We start from the raw sequence: 12,979 nt of genomic DNA on the forward strand, positions 1-12,979 counted from the left end.
TGGGTCGCAGCTGTTAGCAGTGTGCTGGAATTGGGCGGTCTGTTGCTCATCACCTTTAGTAAAGCCTTTACCCACTGCTCGGTGAATTCTGTAGCAGGAAGGGCACACAGTATCCTGGTCTGTTTTCCTATGCTCTGACATAATATCTGTCCCATCCAAACATCGTGTTCACAAATGTCAGTTGTCCCCACATTTTGTGTAAGACAAGGTCACTCAGAGTTCTCACTAAACCATATCCCTCAACACGAAATCCAAATGATCCTTGAACACCTCCAGGGTTGGTGACTCCAGCACCTCCCTGGGCAGCCCATTCCAGTGGGCTCCTCACCACCCTCACTGTAAAAGATTTTTATTGATATGCAACCACAACTTCATGTTACAGCAGCTCGATGCTGAAGATGAGCATTGACGATGCATGAAGATGAAAAAGTTCTTCAGTTCATCGCCCCACAGCAGTGACTGTCAATGTTCTAGCATCATTAAAGATGAACCAGGTTGGATAAAAGATTTCTTCTCCATAAGAGCAGTGCTGCAGTGGCACAGCTGCCCAGCAATGGTGGGTCACCATCCCTGGAGGTGTCACAGAGCTGTGGAGATGTGGCACTGAACAGTGGGCATGGTGGTGTGGGCTGGGGTTGGGGTTTGGGATCTTAGAGGTCTGCTCCAACCTGAGTGGTTCTGTGATTCTATAAATGCCCCCATGACTGACTTTTCACACAGGCAGGGAATTACATGCATTTTTTCCTTTGAGCTTGAGCATTTGAAGTCTGTCACAGCATACTAAGTCTTGGTACAAAGCACAGTAAATGTGCTGCACCTCTTGCAGTTCCAGTCCTGTGGGGCAGCTGCCTCCTCTCCAGCCAAAAAATGACTGATACTTAATCGAAATACTCCCAGCCTCATCTGCTGAAGTACAGCTTTGTTTCACAGAAGGCTCAAAAAGCAACTCTGAAAGAAAGATCCTCAATCAAAACACTTTGGGGATATAAAGCCAGATTGAAAATGTCAGCTTATTTTCTGTAGTCCATTCTCAACTGCATCATTTATAATCAATCCCCCTCATCTGGAGGAAGCTCATGGGCGAAGCTGAATCTATCTACTCTCTTTAGACATAAAGCTACCATCTGACAGGTCTCAGCTATTTTGGCAGGAAACAAGATCCATTTTTCATCTCAGCTAGGTGTGAATTATGAACCCTTATGTAAGTTCTTCTATTTGCTAAGATTACTGCCTTTTCTTCTTAAAAAAAAAAAAAAATCTAATTTTGCCAATGTCTCACTCAGAGAAGAAAGGTAGCCCTCTTCTAACATAAGAAATGTTGATTTCTTTTAAAACACATGACCAAACCAGGAACACAGTGGAAATTCCTGCAGCACCCTGCAGTGCTTGGGGTTCTGTTAGGTTGCCCGGAGCCTCCCACCAGAGATATAAAAGTATTCCAGTGTGAGCTGCAGACTTCTGTTCCCAGAACCATCTGTCTTGTGCTCTGGAAGCCAGGCCCAGCTTTTCGCCTCCAATCTGCAATGACTCTTGACATGAGTGCTATGGCATCAGCACACATGGCTTGAGAGGAGGGAGCTGACTGAGACAGTCTGATGGTTCGTGATCAGTTAAGCTCAAGGAGGGAAGGTTTAGATTGGGTGTCAGGGGGAAGTTCTTTACTATGAGTGCTGAAACAGCTGCCCAGAGAGGCTGTGGATGCCCCGTCCATCCTTGGAGGCGTTCAAGGCCAGGTTTGTTGGAAATATCCAAATAATTTTCTAGGACGGTATCTCTGATAAAGCAGATTTTATTCGCAATTGCAATGGCGGGCCTCCTGCAAGCAGGAGAGCCCCCAGAAAACAGAGTTTCATCTCTTATTCCCTATTCCCCGACGCTTATCTCTTTCTCCCCTAGTTCCTCATTGGCTGAGTACTTTAGGTTCACAATATTCTCGATGCTTTACTAAACATGGAAACACTGAACAAACATAAATTTTTGCTGCATAAGCGTAAATCTGTACTTAATTAATTAACTTCTTCCACACCTGATCATTATTTTGCTGATATCTGCTTGTCCTTCTTTCCACAAAGATAAGCTCACAAGAAAGACAGTGGAGTATCTTGGTGCCTGCCTGTCACATCCCAACCTTCTCACGGAGTGAGACAGTCCGGCCTTGCGTAGAGGCCGGCTACTTTGATGTTTGCTAAATCTGTTTTTCTTTTGCTGGGAGTTTCTTATCCTAACAGAACAACTCTACAATATGTTTTCTAATCCCTAACACACTATACTTGCATTGTTTGGAACATATAACAACTATTACAGTTTTGCATGAAAGAATGAATCACATAATTCAGTAATAATGTTTCTAAAACATGCTGCTAACATATACAGTAGTATTTTACTTCTTAGATCAACTATTTCTAAGGATAAGTTACATAATACAAATGCATTATGTTCTACTTCTTCAAACCAATTGCTCTTTTTAATATCAAATGCAGAAACAACATTCCATTCCCACAGGTTGGATAGGGCTCTGGGCAGCCTGGGCTGGTACTAAATGTGGAGGTTGGTGGCTTTGCCTATGGCAGGGGGGCTGAGACTTGACAATCCTTGGAGTCCCTTCCCAACCCAAGCCATTCTATGATTCCATGGTCACACAAGACATCTGCCTAGAGCCAAAGATAGATGGATGGAACTGTTGTTATACCAAACATGACAGATTATCTTGTTTTTGAGGTCTGCCAGTACTCCACTGGCAAAACCAATGAACTGCTTCACACTGCCCGAAGTTTCTTTCTGAGATCACATCATAGCTCTATTTGACTTACAGATGTGTTTCTTAACTCTATCAAATGTTTCCTTCCTGTGTTTTAACCACCATCCAGTGCATCATTCTTACTTTTATTAATTTTAACAATCGTTGACAGTTAATGTCCTCCGTTTTTGATCAGAGGAAGTGCGTCTTACTTTGTGTCCTTTTCAGATGTTCAAATATGTGTTTCTCAGAAATTCTACACCACTACTCATGAAGAGCTGGATTATTTCAAATTCCATTCATTCCATATGGATCCACTCTTTGGCTGAAACTCACTAGGTTGTTGACTGAACAGTGCAGGAGCTAGAATGGGAATGAATGCATATCTCAGCCTGGGCAAGCCAATAAGGAGGAGTTTGTGCTGGTGGGATGAAAAGTAGTGACCACTCAGACAAAAACTGTAGTTGGAAACATGATGGGAGATGACATGTTCAACATCAGACTGGTCGGGGCTCCGAGCACCTGATGGAGCTGTAGATGTCCATTTTCATTGCAGGGAAATTGGAATAGATGGCCTTTAAAGGTCCCATCCAACTCAAATGATTCCCTGATGAGTTCACAGTGAGCTTGCATCACCAGCTCCATGTGGTTAGGTTCAGCACTGGCCCCAACATGCAGATCCTGCACAGCAGCCCTGGAATCCCTCTGCAGTGCTCTGCCACCTGTGGTTGGAAGCTTCTCACTTCATCTGCTTTAGAGCTGAAGGTCAGACGGTAGCATTCACAGAATAGTCCTCACTAAGGTCAACGGTTTGAAATGCTACACAATTGTTTTTCTATCAGAAAGTGTTTCACAGCTGCTATTTGGCAGGAGCCAGACGAGCAAGTTTCACAGAATCACAAAATGGCCTGGGTTGGAAGGGACCTCAAGAATCAACGAAGCTCCAACCCCCCCCAAACCACAGGCAGGGCCACCAACCTCCACATCTCACAGCAGCCCAGGCTGCCCAGGGCCCCATCCAACCTGGCCTTGAACACCTCCAGGGATGGACGGGGCATCCACAGCCTCTCTGGGCAGCTGTTCCAGCACCTCACCACTCTCACAGCAAACAACTTCCCCCTCACATCCAACTGAAATCTGCTCTCCCTCAACTTCAAACCATTTCCCCTTGTCCTGCTGTTATCTACCCTTTCCAAGAGTTGATTCCCGTCCTGTTTGTAGGCTCCCTTTAGGTACTGAAAGGCTACAATGAGGTCACCCTGCAGCCTTCTCTTCTCCAGGCCGAACGAGCCAAGTTTCACTGTGGTTGTCCTAGGCCACGTCCCACGCTGAGCTCTGCCTCAACCCAAGCCTCCCTTCTGACTCCAGCACTGGATTTATGTTCAGGTATCCTACTCTCGGCATCTTCCCGTGCTTTTACCGTCAGGTTTCAGGCCTCAAATCCATCTTTCCGTGCCCCTCACCAGAAACACGACAGCACGGCTGTGCACCCTCCCTGACAAGACCCGTTCCATGAGAGCCGCGAACAAACCCAGCTAAGCACAGCCCCGCCGCCAACCTGCCCCGCCTGCCGCGCCAGGGCACAGGGCAGAGGGCAGCCCGCCGCCGCCCCACCCTTTGGACCCTCCTCGCTTCCCGTCCGCCCGAGGGGAGCGAGCGGCGCCGAGCCGCAGCCTCTCCCGGAGGAGACGTTGGCGGGGCGCGAGCGCTGAGGCACGCGAGCTGCTTCCTCCTCCTCCTCCCTAAGATGGCGGCAGACTCCACGGAGCAGTTCTGCGTGGCCGAGGAGCGGAGCGGTCACTGCGCCGTGGTGGACGGCAACTTTCTCTACGTGTGGGGGGGATACGTGGTAAGGCGGGAGGAGGCGGGCGGAGGGCGCCGAGGGCGAGCGAAGAAGGGGAGGGAGGAGAGGGAGAGCGAGGGGGGCGCGCAGCCGCGCGGCGGGGGGGGGCGCGCCGCCTCACGGGGCTGAGGCGCGCCGGGGTGAGGGAGCGGCACAGAGCGGGGCTGAGGGGGGGCTGACAGGAGACTGCCCCGCCGCTCCGCGTCGCCCCCTCGACCAGTGCAGCCCCGCGCGGACCGGCGGCGCGGCGCTGTTTACCTCAGCGCGGGCGCCGATTGGCCGTTAGGGCAGCGCGCGCCGTGGGGGCGGGAGGTTCAAACGGCGGCATCGCGCGGGGCGGGCGTTGGGTGCGGCTGACATGGCTGCTGTGAGGGGGGAGCCCGTGCTAGCCGCCCTGCTGGATTCTCTCACAAGAACGCCTGTTCAGGAAGGCTGCCTGGAGCCTATCCCTTCCTCAGCCTGAGATCGGCCGCTCTGGGCTAAATACCTTTCCTCCTTCCTTTTGGGCGTGTCAGCGATAATTTGCGGATGTTTTGTTGTTTGGTTTTTTTTTTTCCTCTGTTGTGTAATTTGTGCTCTTGTTGGGTTCCTGCGTTTTTTGCTTATTAGTAGTTAAGTGCAGCATGTTTTCTTCCTTAGAAAGCAGTTCTGTTGGTTCACACCTAAGCTGGTATCAGGCTGAAAACACACCTGCTCTTTGCCTTCAAGGCATCACTGCCAGTTCTGGTATAAGCAAATCCTTGTGATTTTTAGTTCTGTGTTAATTTAACATTTAAAATAAAACACGGCATTGTATACAGCTATTTCATTTTATTCGTGGTGTTTGCACCCACTGGTCCTAAGATGTGCATGTAGAAAGTAGCAGTGCACAGTCCTGGTCTTCCTCTAGGCTAGAACATGCTTCTTTTCACTATTTGTTTTTTTCTTGTTTTTCACAGGTAAGCTTTTAGATAAGCAAAACTGCTCTGTGTTCAAACAGAGTTCTCCCTGGATGTGAAGTTTAGAATAGATCCTGTGTTGTGAGCAGGCAGCAGCACACTTCTGGGGCAATCAGGTCCCTCTGGTTTCTGGAAATCAGAATGTTCTTCTTGGAACTAAAGTGCTCAATTTGAGCAGTGGGATAGAGCTGAGCAGTTTATGGAACCTGAAGGATTTCCATGCTCCCATGCTTGATCAGTTGACCCAAAAGGAGTTGTGCTGCCAGTACTGAAAATACAAAGAAACTGAAGGGCTGCCAGGAAGCTGTGAAGTGCCTTTAAGCTGTTCCTGCAGGGTTCTTTCCTTTTAGGGTCTTCAGTAGGTGGTGTTTCTCATGACTGAGGTCCGTGAAGATTTCATGGTATAACTTTGAGGAAGTCAGTTGCCTCTCAGATATGAACACATCAGTACATTTGAGTGATCTCTCACATTCGGGAAGGTTTAATACATTTCTTTGGCCTTAAATTCAGTAATACTCTATAGCTGTTCAGCATCTAAAGCATCTAACTCCCTGGAAATCTCTGTGCCTTAGTCTTTAGAAATGCAGGTTGGATTGACCTGACTAGCGTAACCCTTCACAAAAACAGATGACTTTGTTTTTACCTTTTACGTTGGTGTAGGCTGTTGGTGGCCTACTGCCCAGTAACTTATTATTCAAAGCTGGTTCTCCAGCAAATACTTGGCCTCTGTTGTACCTAGATTAAATATAGCAGACTTCTGCGCTTTTTTTAAAGCTGCAAGCTGCGTGCTATGGCAGAGAAAGGCACCTGGCAGGATAAACTGTACCAAAGGTAATGCTTGTTTGCCTGTTCAACACCTCTCAAATTGAAGAGGTAATAATAAGGGCAAGTAATCAATATCAGTAATTAATAAGTACATTTCCATTTTGTATATGAGCTCATTTACTCTCGTTCATTTCATTTTTATCTATGCTTTTTATTTCTCTGGCTGCTTATTCCCTTAATTCCTTGCTAAGGTTAAGGCAATAATGGCACACTAGTTACCCAGCTGGAGTTCTGCCATCACGTTCTTTCAGATTTCCTTTTCCTGCCTGTTATCCTTTCTCATTAGTATTTCCCAAATTACTTTTCTTTCATACATGGCTTTTGTTTCACAGAGCAGTCAGGTTTCTCCTTCAGGTTATGACATCCATTAAGCTTTTCTGTAGTTGACATTTCGTTAAGGTCCTTCCTACAGCTGCTGCTCATGTGCTTTTCAGTTATGCTTTTCTCTTTGTTTTGCTATGTTCTGCCTGGAATTGCCTCAGTGACTTGAGGAAAGACCCAGTGCAAAAGGAAAAACATTTTTTTTGAACTTCTAGTATAAAATGTAAATTATTAGCATTATTGAGCTGCATGCTTGAAAAGGTAATGATCAGAGCAAAAAAGTAGGACTGTTCTGGTAGGTCATATCCTTAAGAGCATTCCGTGTTGCTAAGTAACATGATTTGGTATTCATTTTAAAATATATGGTGCATAATACATGAGTGATTAAACATCTGTGACTTTTTTTGGTCCATTTTAGTCGATTGAAGAAAATGAAGTGTATTTGCCTAATGATGAGCTCTGGATCTATGAAATGGATAGCGGGTTATGGTAAGTTGAATTATTTATGTTTAATTAATATACTAAATTGGTATTTGTGTAGGTTATAGTTAGCTGCCATGCAAAGACTCCAGTTATGTGAGTTATTGGTGATGTTCCTGGGAATTCACATTGCGATGTGTAATGTGAAGACTGAAAAACAGACAAATGTCTGTTCTAAATTACTCTAGAAAACACATTAATTGCTTAAATATGATTGTGGGGTTTGCTTTGCTTTTTTTCTTGAAAGAATGTTTGAAATGGCCACTTAAGTCTCTGTTGTTAGAACAGATGTATTTTACTTGTGCCTTGTTCTCCATACATTAATGTTAAAGGACTATTTAAATATTTGGGTTGTTGATCTATTTACAATTACATATATTTGTGCTATTACTTATAACTGTGTTATGAATGTATTTGTAAAAGTAATTCCTAACTAACCATATCTTGCATGTGACTAGCAATTTCATCATTGCATTTTTATTTACTGTGTTTATGTATTGTATATAGGGAGAGATAATAATGCTTCTGTTTAAAGTTTTCCCATGGAATCTACCGTAATTGTGTTCAGTCTGTCAAGTAGGATTAATTTGGGTTCATTTGTGTGCTCTGCCACCTGCTTTTATAGTATCCCAACTGTTTATGTATTTCTTGCATACCCATATGAAAAGCATCAATTTGAAATTGAGGAAGAAGGGGATAAGGACTATCTCAGGAGAGTATCTTATAGCATGTGTGAAATTCCACACTTTGGTCAAATGACTGACTTTGAAAGTAGCATTCTGGATATTGTTGTCTGTGTCTTTTGGTGAGAGGGCTGACTAAAGCAGCCCCATACCTTCTTATTCCTTCCTCCATTCCCGTGTTGCTGTATCGTGTGTTGGTACAGCTGTTTATATGGTCACGTAGGAAATTGGATCAGGAAAGCGATCCGAGTTAAATATAACTTTTCTTTTTTTCAGACTTATTTTTAAGATGGATCAGTTCTTGAGCTCATTCACTTACAGCACCAGCAGTTGTATGCATACAGCTAAGTGCACAGCATGACACAGGAACAAGCAGGAATGAGAGAGCAAGAGCAGAGAAGGGGAAGGTGGCTTTGATGGCAGAGCAGAGATACTTGGGCACAGTGCCCCACACTGCTGCTATCCAGCACAGTGTTCAGTAAGGTCACACGTTCATCGTTCACATCTGGTGATTAAGGACATGTAAAGCTTTTCCTTTCAAAGGAAACTGCTTTCAGTTCTTGTAGGCTGGGATAAAAAGCTGCATGAATCCTTTTCTTCTGTATGGTCACCAGTGGTAGAAACTGAAGGCATCTGGTCGAAGTGCAGATGTGTCAAAGATGGGAGTGAATGGGATTGTCTGGTCAGTAGGCCTAGTAGAGAAAAGAAATACTGGAACCAGATGGGAGGCCATGCCTGAGGAAAGACAGATAATGGAAATTACTGGTTTGTAGGTGACACTAGCAAGGAGAAGGCTGGGGACTGCTAGCTGTGGCAGAAGAATGTTGATGAAACTGACACTGTTAAAGCTTTTGTGTTGTGCTAAATACAGTGCAAAATGTGGTTTGAAAAGTGACTTATTGAAGTATGACCCAGTACCAAAATTAGTGAGCACTGCAGACCTGTATTTCTACTTCTGCCTCAGTTCTCCACTTCTGATACAAACAACAATACCATGTTCTAATTTCAGGAGTTTTTGGAATTATCACTAATAGTATTTCCAGTGTTTTAATAACTGTTTGGTTTTTTTTTAGCCGTAATAATAACCTTTTAATTTGAGAAGCTTCAGAAATGTATGCACAACATCCACATGAAAGCACTCTTATACCACTAGAGCTTGACTTCCTGTATCAGCTATGGTTTCTACTACTTATGGCCAGCACGCTGCAACTGTGTTTTTAGCTTTAAGTACAGAAATCATTAATACCTGTACTTTGAGTTTGTTAACTTTAGTATGTTTGGAAACAGCATTGTAAGACTTAATATACTTGCCAAATTGCAGGACAATGCACCTCATGGAAGGAGAGTTACCTACCTCCATGTCAGGAAGCTGTGGAGCGAGCATTAATGGGAAGCTGTACGTTTTTGGTGGATTTGATGATAAAGGATACAGTAATCGGGTATTGTGTTCTTTTCTTCATAGCATGTCGTATTTGAACAAACAGGAATACTGACCTTACTGAAATAAGGAGAAATGTAAGGGAAAAACTCTTGTTTTATAGAAAAAGTGTACTTAAAAGGGTTTTTTTTGGTCAGTTTAAGTTTTAATGTTCAACTCCATTTATTTTTTCTTTGAATTTTTGTTGAATCGTAGCTTCAGAACGAGACTCTGTCTGTGAAACATTTTATTTCTAAGAATTGCCAGAGCTTTCCTGAGGACTTTAAAAAAAATTTATAGTGGCAGTTGAAATTGATCTTGTATATCACTTTGGTGATTACCTTCCTCACATAATGAGCAGTAGATAAAATATAACTACCGGTTTTCACAGTAACCAAAGAGCAAAGCAGCTTTGCTGTCACTTAGTGCAGAGGCAGCCAGAATTCAGTGCAGACTAGCAAATAACTGACAGGAAGGCTGCCATCACCTTTCAGTTTAGCAGTCCCTTCTCAAACATTGCTGATTTTGGTGTGGGTATTCCATTTAGGTTAGGTAGAAATACCTGTGGTTATTAGAACTGAACAGAGAGCTGTTGCAGGTTGCTTACAGGGCTTCTGTTGGCAGGAAGGAGCAGGGTATTACTATACTGGTCTGACAGAGAGAAAGCAAGGAAACTGGCCACTCATATTTCAACTGTGTTTTTGTGGTGAATGGGGCTCTTGCCATGCATTGCTATCTATTATAAAGTTCAGACTGTATTTTTTTATTTATTTATTTTTTAAAGCAATAGCATATTCTGGGGGTAGGGACGTTGTTCTTTTTGTTACTGCTTTGTGCCAGATTCTTCAGCATCATTTATACTGAAAACATTGTGATTTTGTTTTTCTTTTAAGCTATATTATGTTAATTTGCGAACAAAAAATGGAACCTATAGGTGGAAAAAAATCACCAATTTTAAAGGTCAACCTCCTACACCACGTGACAAGCTTTCCTGCTGGGTGTACAAGGACAGGTAACACATTAACAATATTTATTATGTATTGACTGCAGAGAGGGAGTACTATAACATGAAGAGAACACAGGCTGGTGATGTGTGACACTCTAAATCTTAGCTTGAGTTGCTGTGGGATTTTGTGTGACTCTCCTAACTTTATACCAGAGTTCTCTCACGTGTGAGCTGAATTAATGGTAAGTATAAACCTGCTTTAGGAGAGGGTTAGGAAGTTCAGTGAAAGTTTCTGGGTTGCTTTGAGGCTTTGGGTAAAAACTATTGCACTTGTATTACTTCCAGAAGTTAAAAGAAATCAGTGTAGAAATGACATTGAATTTCTCTTGCGTTATGTAACTATTAATTTATTTCCTGCAATAGGGTATATTCAGTATGTTTTGAAGTATTTTTAGTAGCATACAAGTACTAACAATTGCAAGGACATTTCAGTATCTTTGCATTATAAGATCCAAGTCAGCCTAGGTGTGTGTTATATTATTACTGAGCGTATTTGGGGAAAAAAAATGCTTAGCTAAAACGTATTTTACATCAGATTTTATAGTTATTATGGAAGGTTGCTGGATATTCTGGCATCTCTAGTCACAACTAAGTGATGTCAGCTAACTGTTACGAAATTATTGTAAATGAGTAAGAATATGATGTATGCTAAACGTTTCAAAATGTAAATGATTCTGATGGATTCTATATCAAAGAGGTTCAGATTTAAGCTGTATAATGTATCTGGGCTGTACCTTGGTTTTGTAGTTCTAATTTAACTACAAGATAAACAAAAATTGTATCATAGAATTACAGAATGGTTTGGATTGGAAAGGACTTTTAAGATCATCCAGTTCCAACCCCCTGCTATAGGCAGGGACACCTCCCTCTAGAGCAGGTTGCTCACAGCCCCATCCAGCCTGGCCTTGAGCCCTTCCAGGAAGGGGCATCCACAGCCTCACTGGGCAACCTGTTCCAGTGTCTCCATGTATTTGAAGAACTTTCATTTGCTATTAATGCAAGATCGTTCAAAATTAAACGGTACTCTGAATAGAGATAAACTTAATCAGTGCACTGAGATACTGGCAGAGTGCAACCAGCATAACCTTTTTGTTTAACAAGAGCACGTGGGGCCAAGCTGTGCACGTTTGTGCAAATACACCATGTTACAAGGTGTGAATTTGCAGATCTTAGTGTACTGCACAATGCTTTCACTGTTTCTTTAGGAATGTCAGTCTGAAATGACTTCACCATGTCATCATTTCCTAAATTGCCCTTTCCCAAGATACCAAATATCCTCAAATGTTGAAGTTAAACAAAACTTTAGGAACCGTTTCCTGTGCATGGCTCTTTGATGGTTGGAATATTAGGCTGGGAGGTGTGTGACGATACTTGCAGTGCAATATGTTCAATAACATTTAGTTGGAAGAATCTCTTAAGTTATGGAAGGACTTTGTGAGCTGAACTTTGGGAACATTAGTTGAAAAAAGGGGTTTATGGAAAGCTAACAAGTACTGCAGAAGCATGGAAGTGGAAAAAGCATGGAGATGTTCTGCCTTGTGTGTAACATGTCATTTTGCCTTGTGTCTGGAAACATGACTGTGATAAACTTGTGGATGGAGGGATACAGAGTGGGGACGTGGAGGTATCTTATATCTCCCTCCTCGTATAGGTGGATTTTTGTCAGGCACAGAGGACTGTAACAGTTCTACCTTTGTGCTGGAAAGGTTCTCTGTGTAATTAGGTGCAACGTGAAATATTTTAATTTGTATTATTCATAATACATACCGTAGGTAAAGCAAAACTTGAAACTGATCATTACAGCTTATTCATTTGAATGCTCTCTTAAAAGCTAACAACTTTTTTATGTTGATGTTTCAGGCTAATATATTTTGGGGGCTATGGCTGTAGGAAGCACAATGAGCTGAGTGATTGCTTTGATGTCCATGATGCCTTTTGGGTAAGGGATTTCCTACAACTTAGAGTGTTTTATCTCTTCTGATTGTCAAAACATGGCCTTTTATACTATGCTCATTAGGTGTGAAGGTCTGCTTGATTGTCTTTTATGTGTAGAATCAGCACAAATGTAAATTTGAGTCTTCTATTGAAAATCTCTTGTTGCATGTTGGAATGGGGTTGAGTGTTCTGTTTATTTGCGGTACCCACTGCTAGGCTTTGAGTACAATGAAACAAAATGCTGTGAAAGTAAAAACAAAGACAGTATTTGAAATCTGAAAATGCATTTTAAACATTGAACTCCCAGAGTGTGTTAGATTTTTATTTTTTTTTTCCTTGAAGTAATAGCAGTGAATATTATAGCCTCACAAAGGTAATGGACCAACACCTCTGGTTGTTTCTCTTAATTTCTTTACCAAGTCAATTCCATGTGCTTTAATGACTGTAATGAGCTCCTACAGAAGGGAGAAGGAAGGAGTCTGGTGAAAGTGTTCATTCAAATGAATTAATAGATATGCATTCAAAGGAGTACAGAGCCTTACTTCACATGCTAAACATTGACTTAGAAGAAATGTATTGTTTTGTGCAATAAGATATATTGTAGAACTTGCCTACTGCAGTGACTGATTTTGAGCTCAAAGCTCGTTTTCAAAAGAGCCATCATCCCTAACACTCCTGACTGCTGCTGACCTTTAACCAGACCTGAGTTCCTCTAAAACACTTTAAAACATTACCCCATGCTGGTTTTTTTCTTTAAATAAAATAGTCTCGTTTATTTTCTCTTTTTGATAGAT

General features: G+C 42.6%; 1 protein-coding gene across 3 annotated transcripts in view; it reads left to right on the forward strand.

The window, feature by feature from the left end:
• Positions 1-4,301: 4,301 nt before the first annotated feature.
• The window catches only part of KLHDC1 (kelch domain containing 1), a 28,953-nt gene continuing 20,275 nt past the window's right edge, over positions 4,302-12,979 (forward strand). The window contains exons 1-5 of one of the 3 annotated variants that reach the window (XM_085225910.1): positions 4,302-4,586; positions 7,083-7,153; positions 9,149-9,266; positions 10,138-10,256; positions 12,111-12,189. In XM_085225910.1, the coding sequence (XP_085082036.1) occupies positions 4,485-4,586; positions 7,083-7,153; positions 9,149-9,266; positions 10,138-10,256; positions 12,111-12,189 (489 nt within the window). In that variant the 5' untranslated portion in view covers positions 4,302-4,484. The remainder of the gene's footprint in view (positions 4,587-7,082; positions 7,154-9,148; positions 9,267-10,137; positions 10,257-12,110; positions 12,190-12,979) is intronic. The other 2 variants (XM_085225909.1, XM_010712142.4) reach the window with 2 other exon arrangements.

Source organism: Meleagris gallopavo, chromosome 5 (genome assembly GCF_905368555.1).
Source record: "Meleagris gallopavo chromosome 5, MGAL_WU_HG_1.1, whole genome shotgun sequence".
NCBI classification, from domain to species: domain Eukaryota; kingdom Metazoa; phylum Chordata; class Aves; order Galliformes; family Phasianidae; genus Meleagris; species Meleagris gallopavo.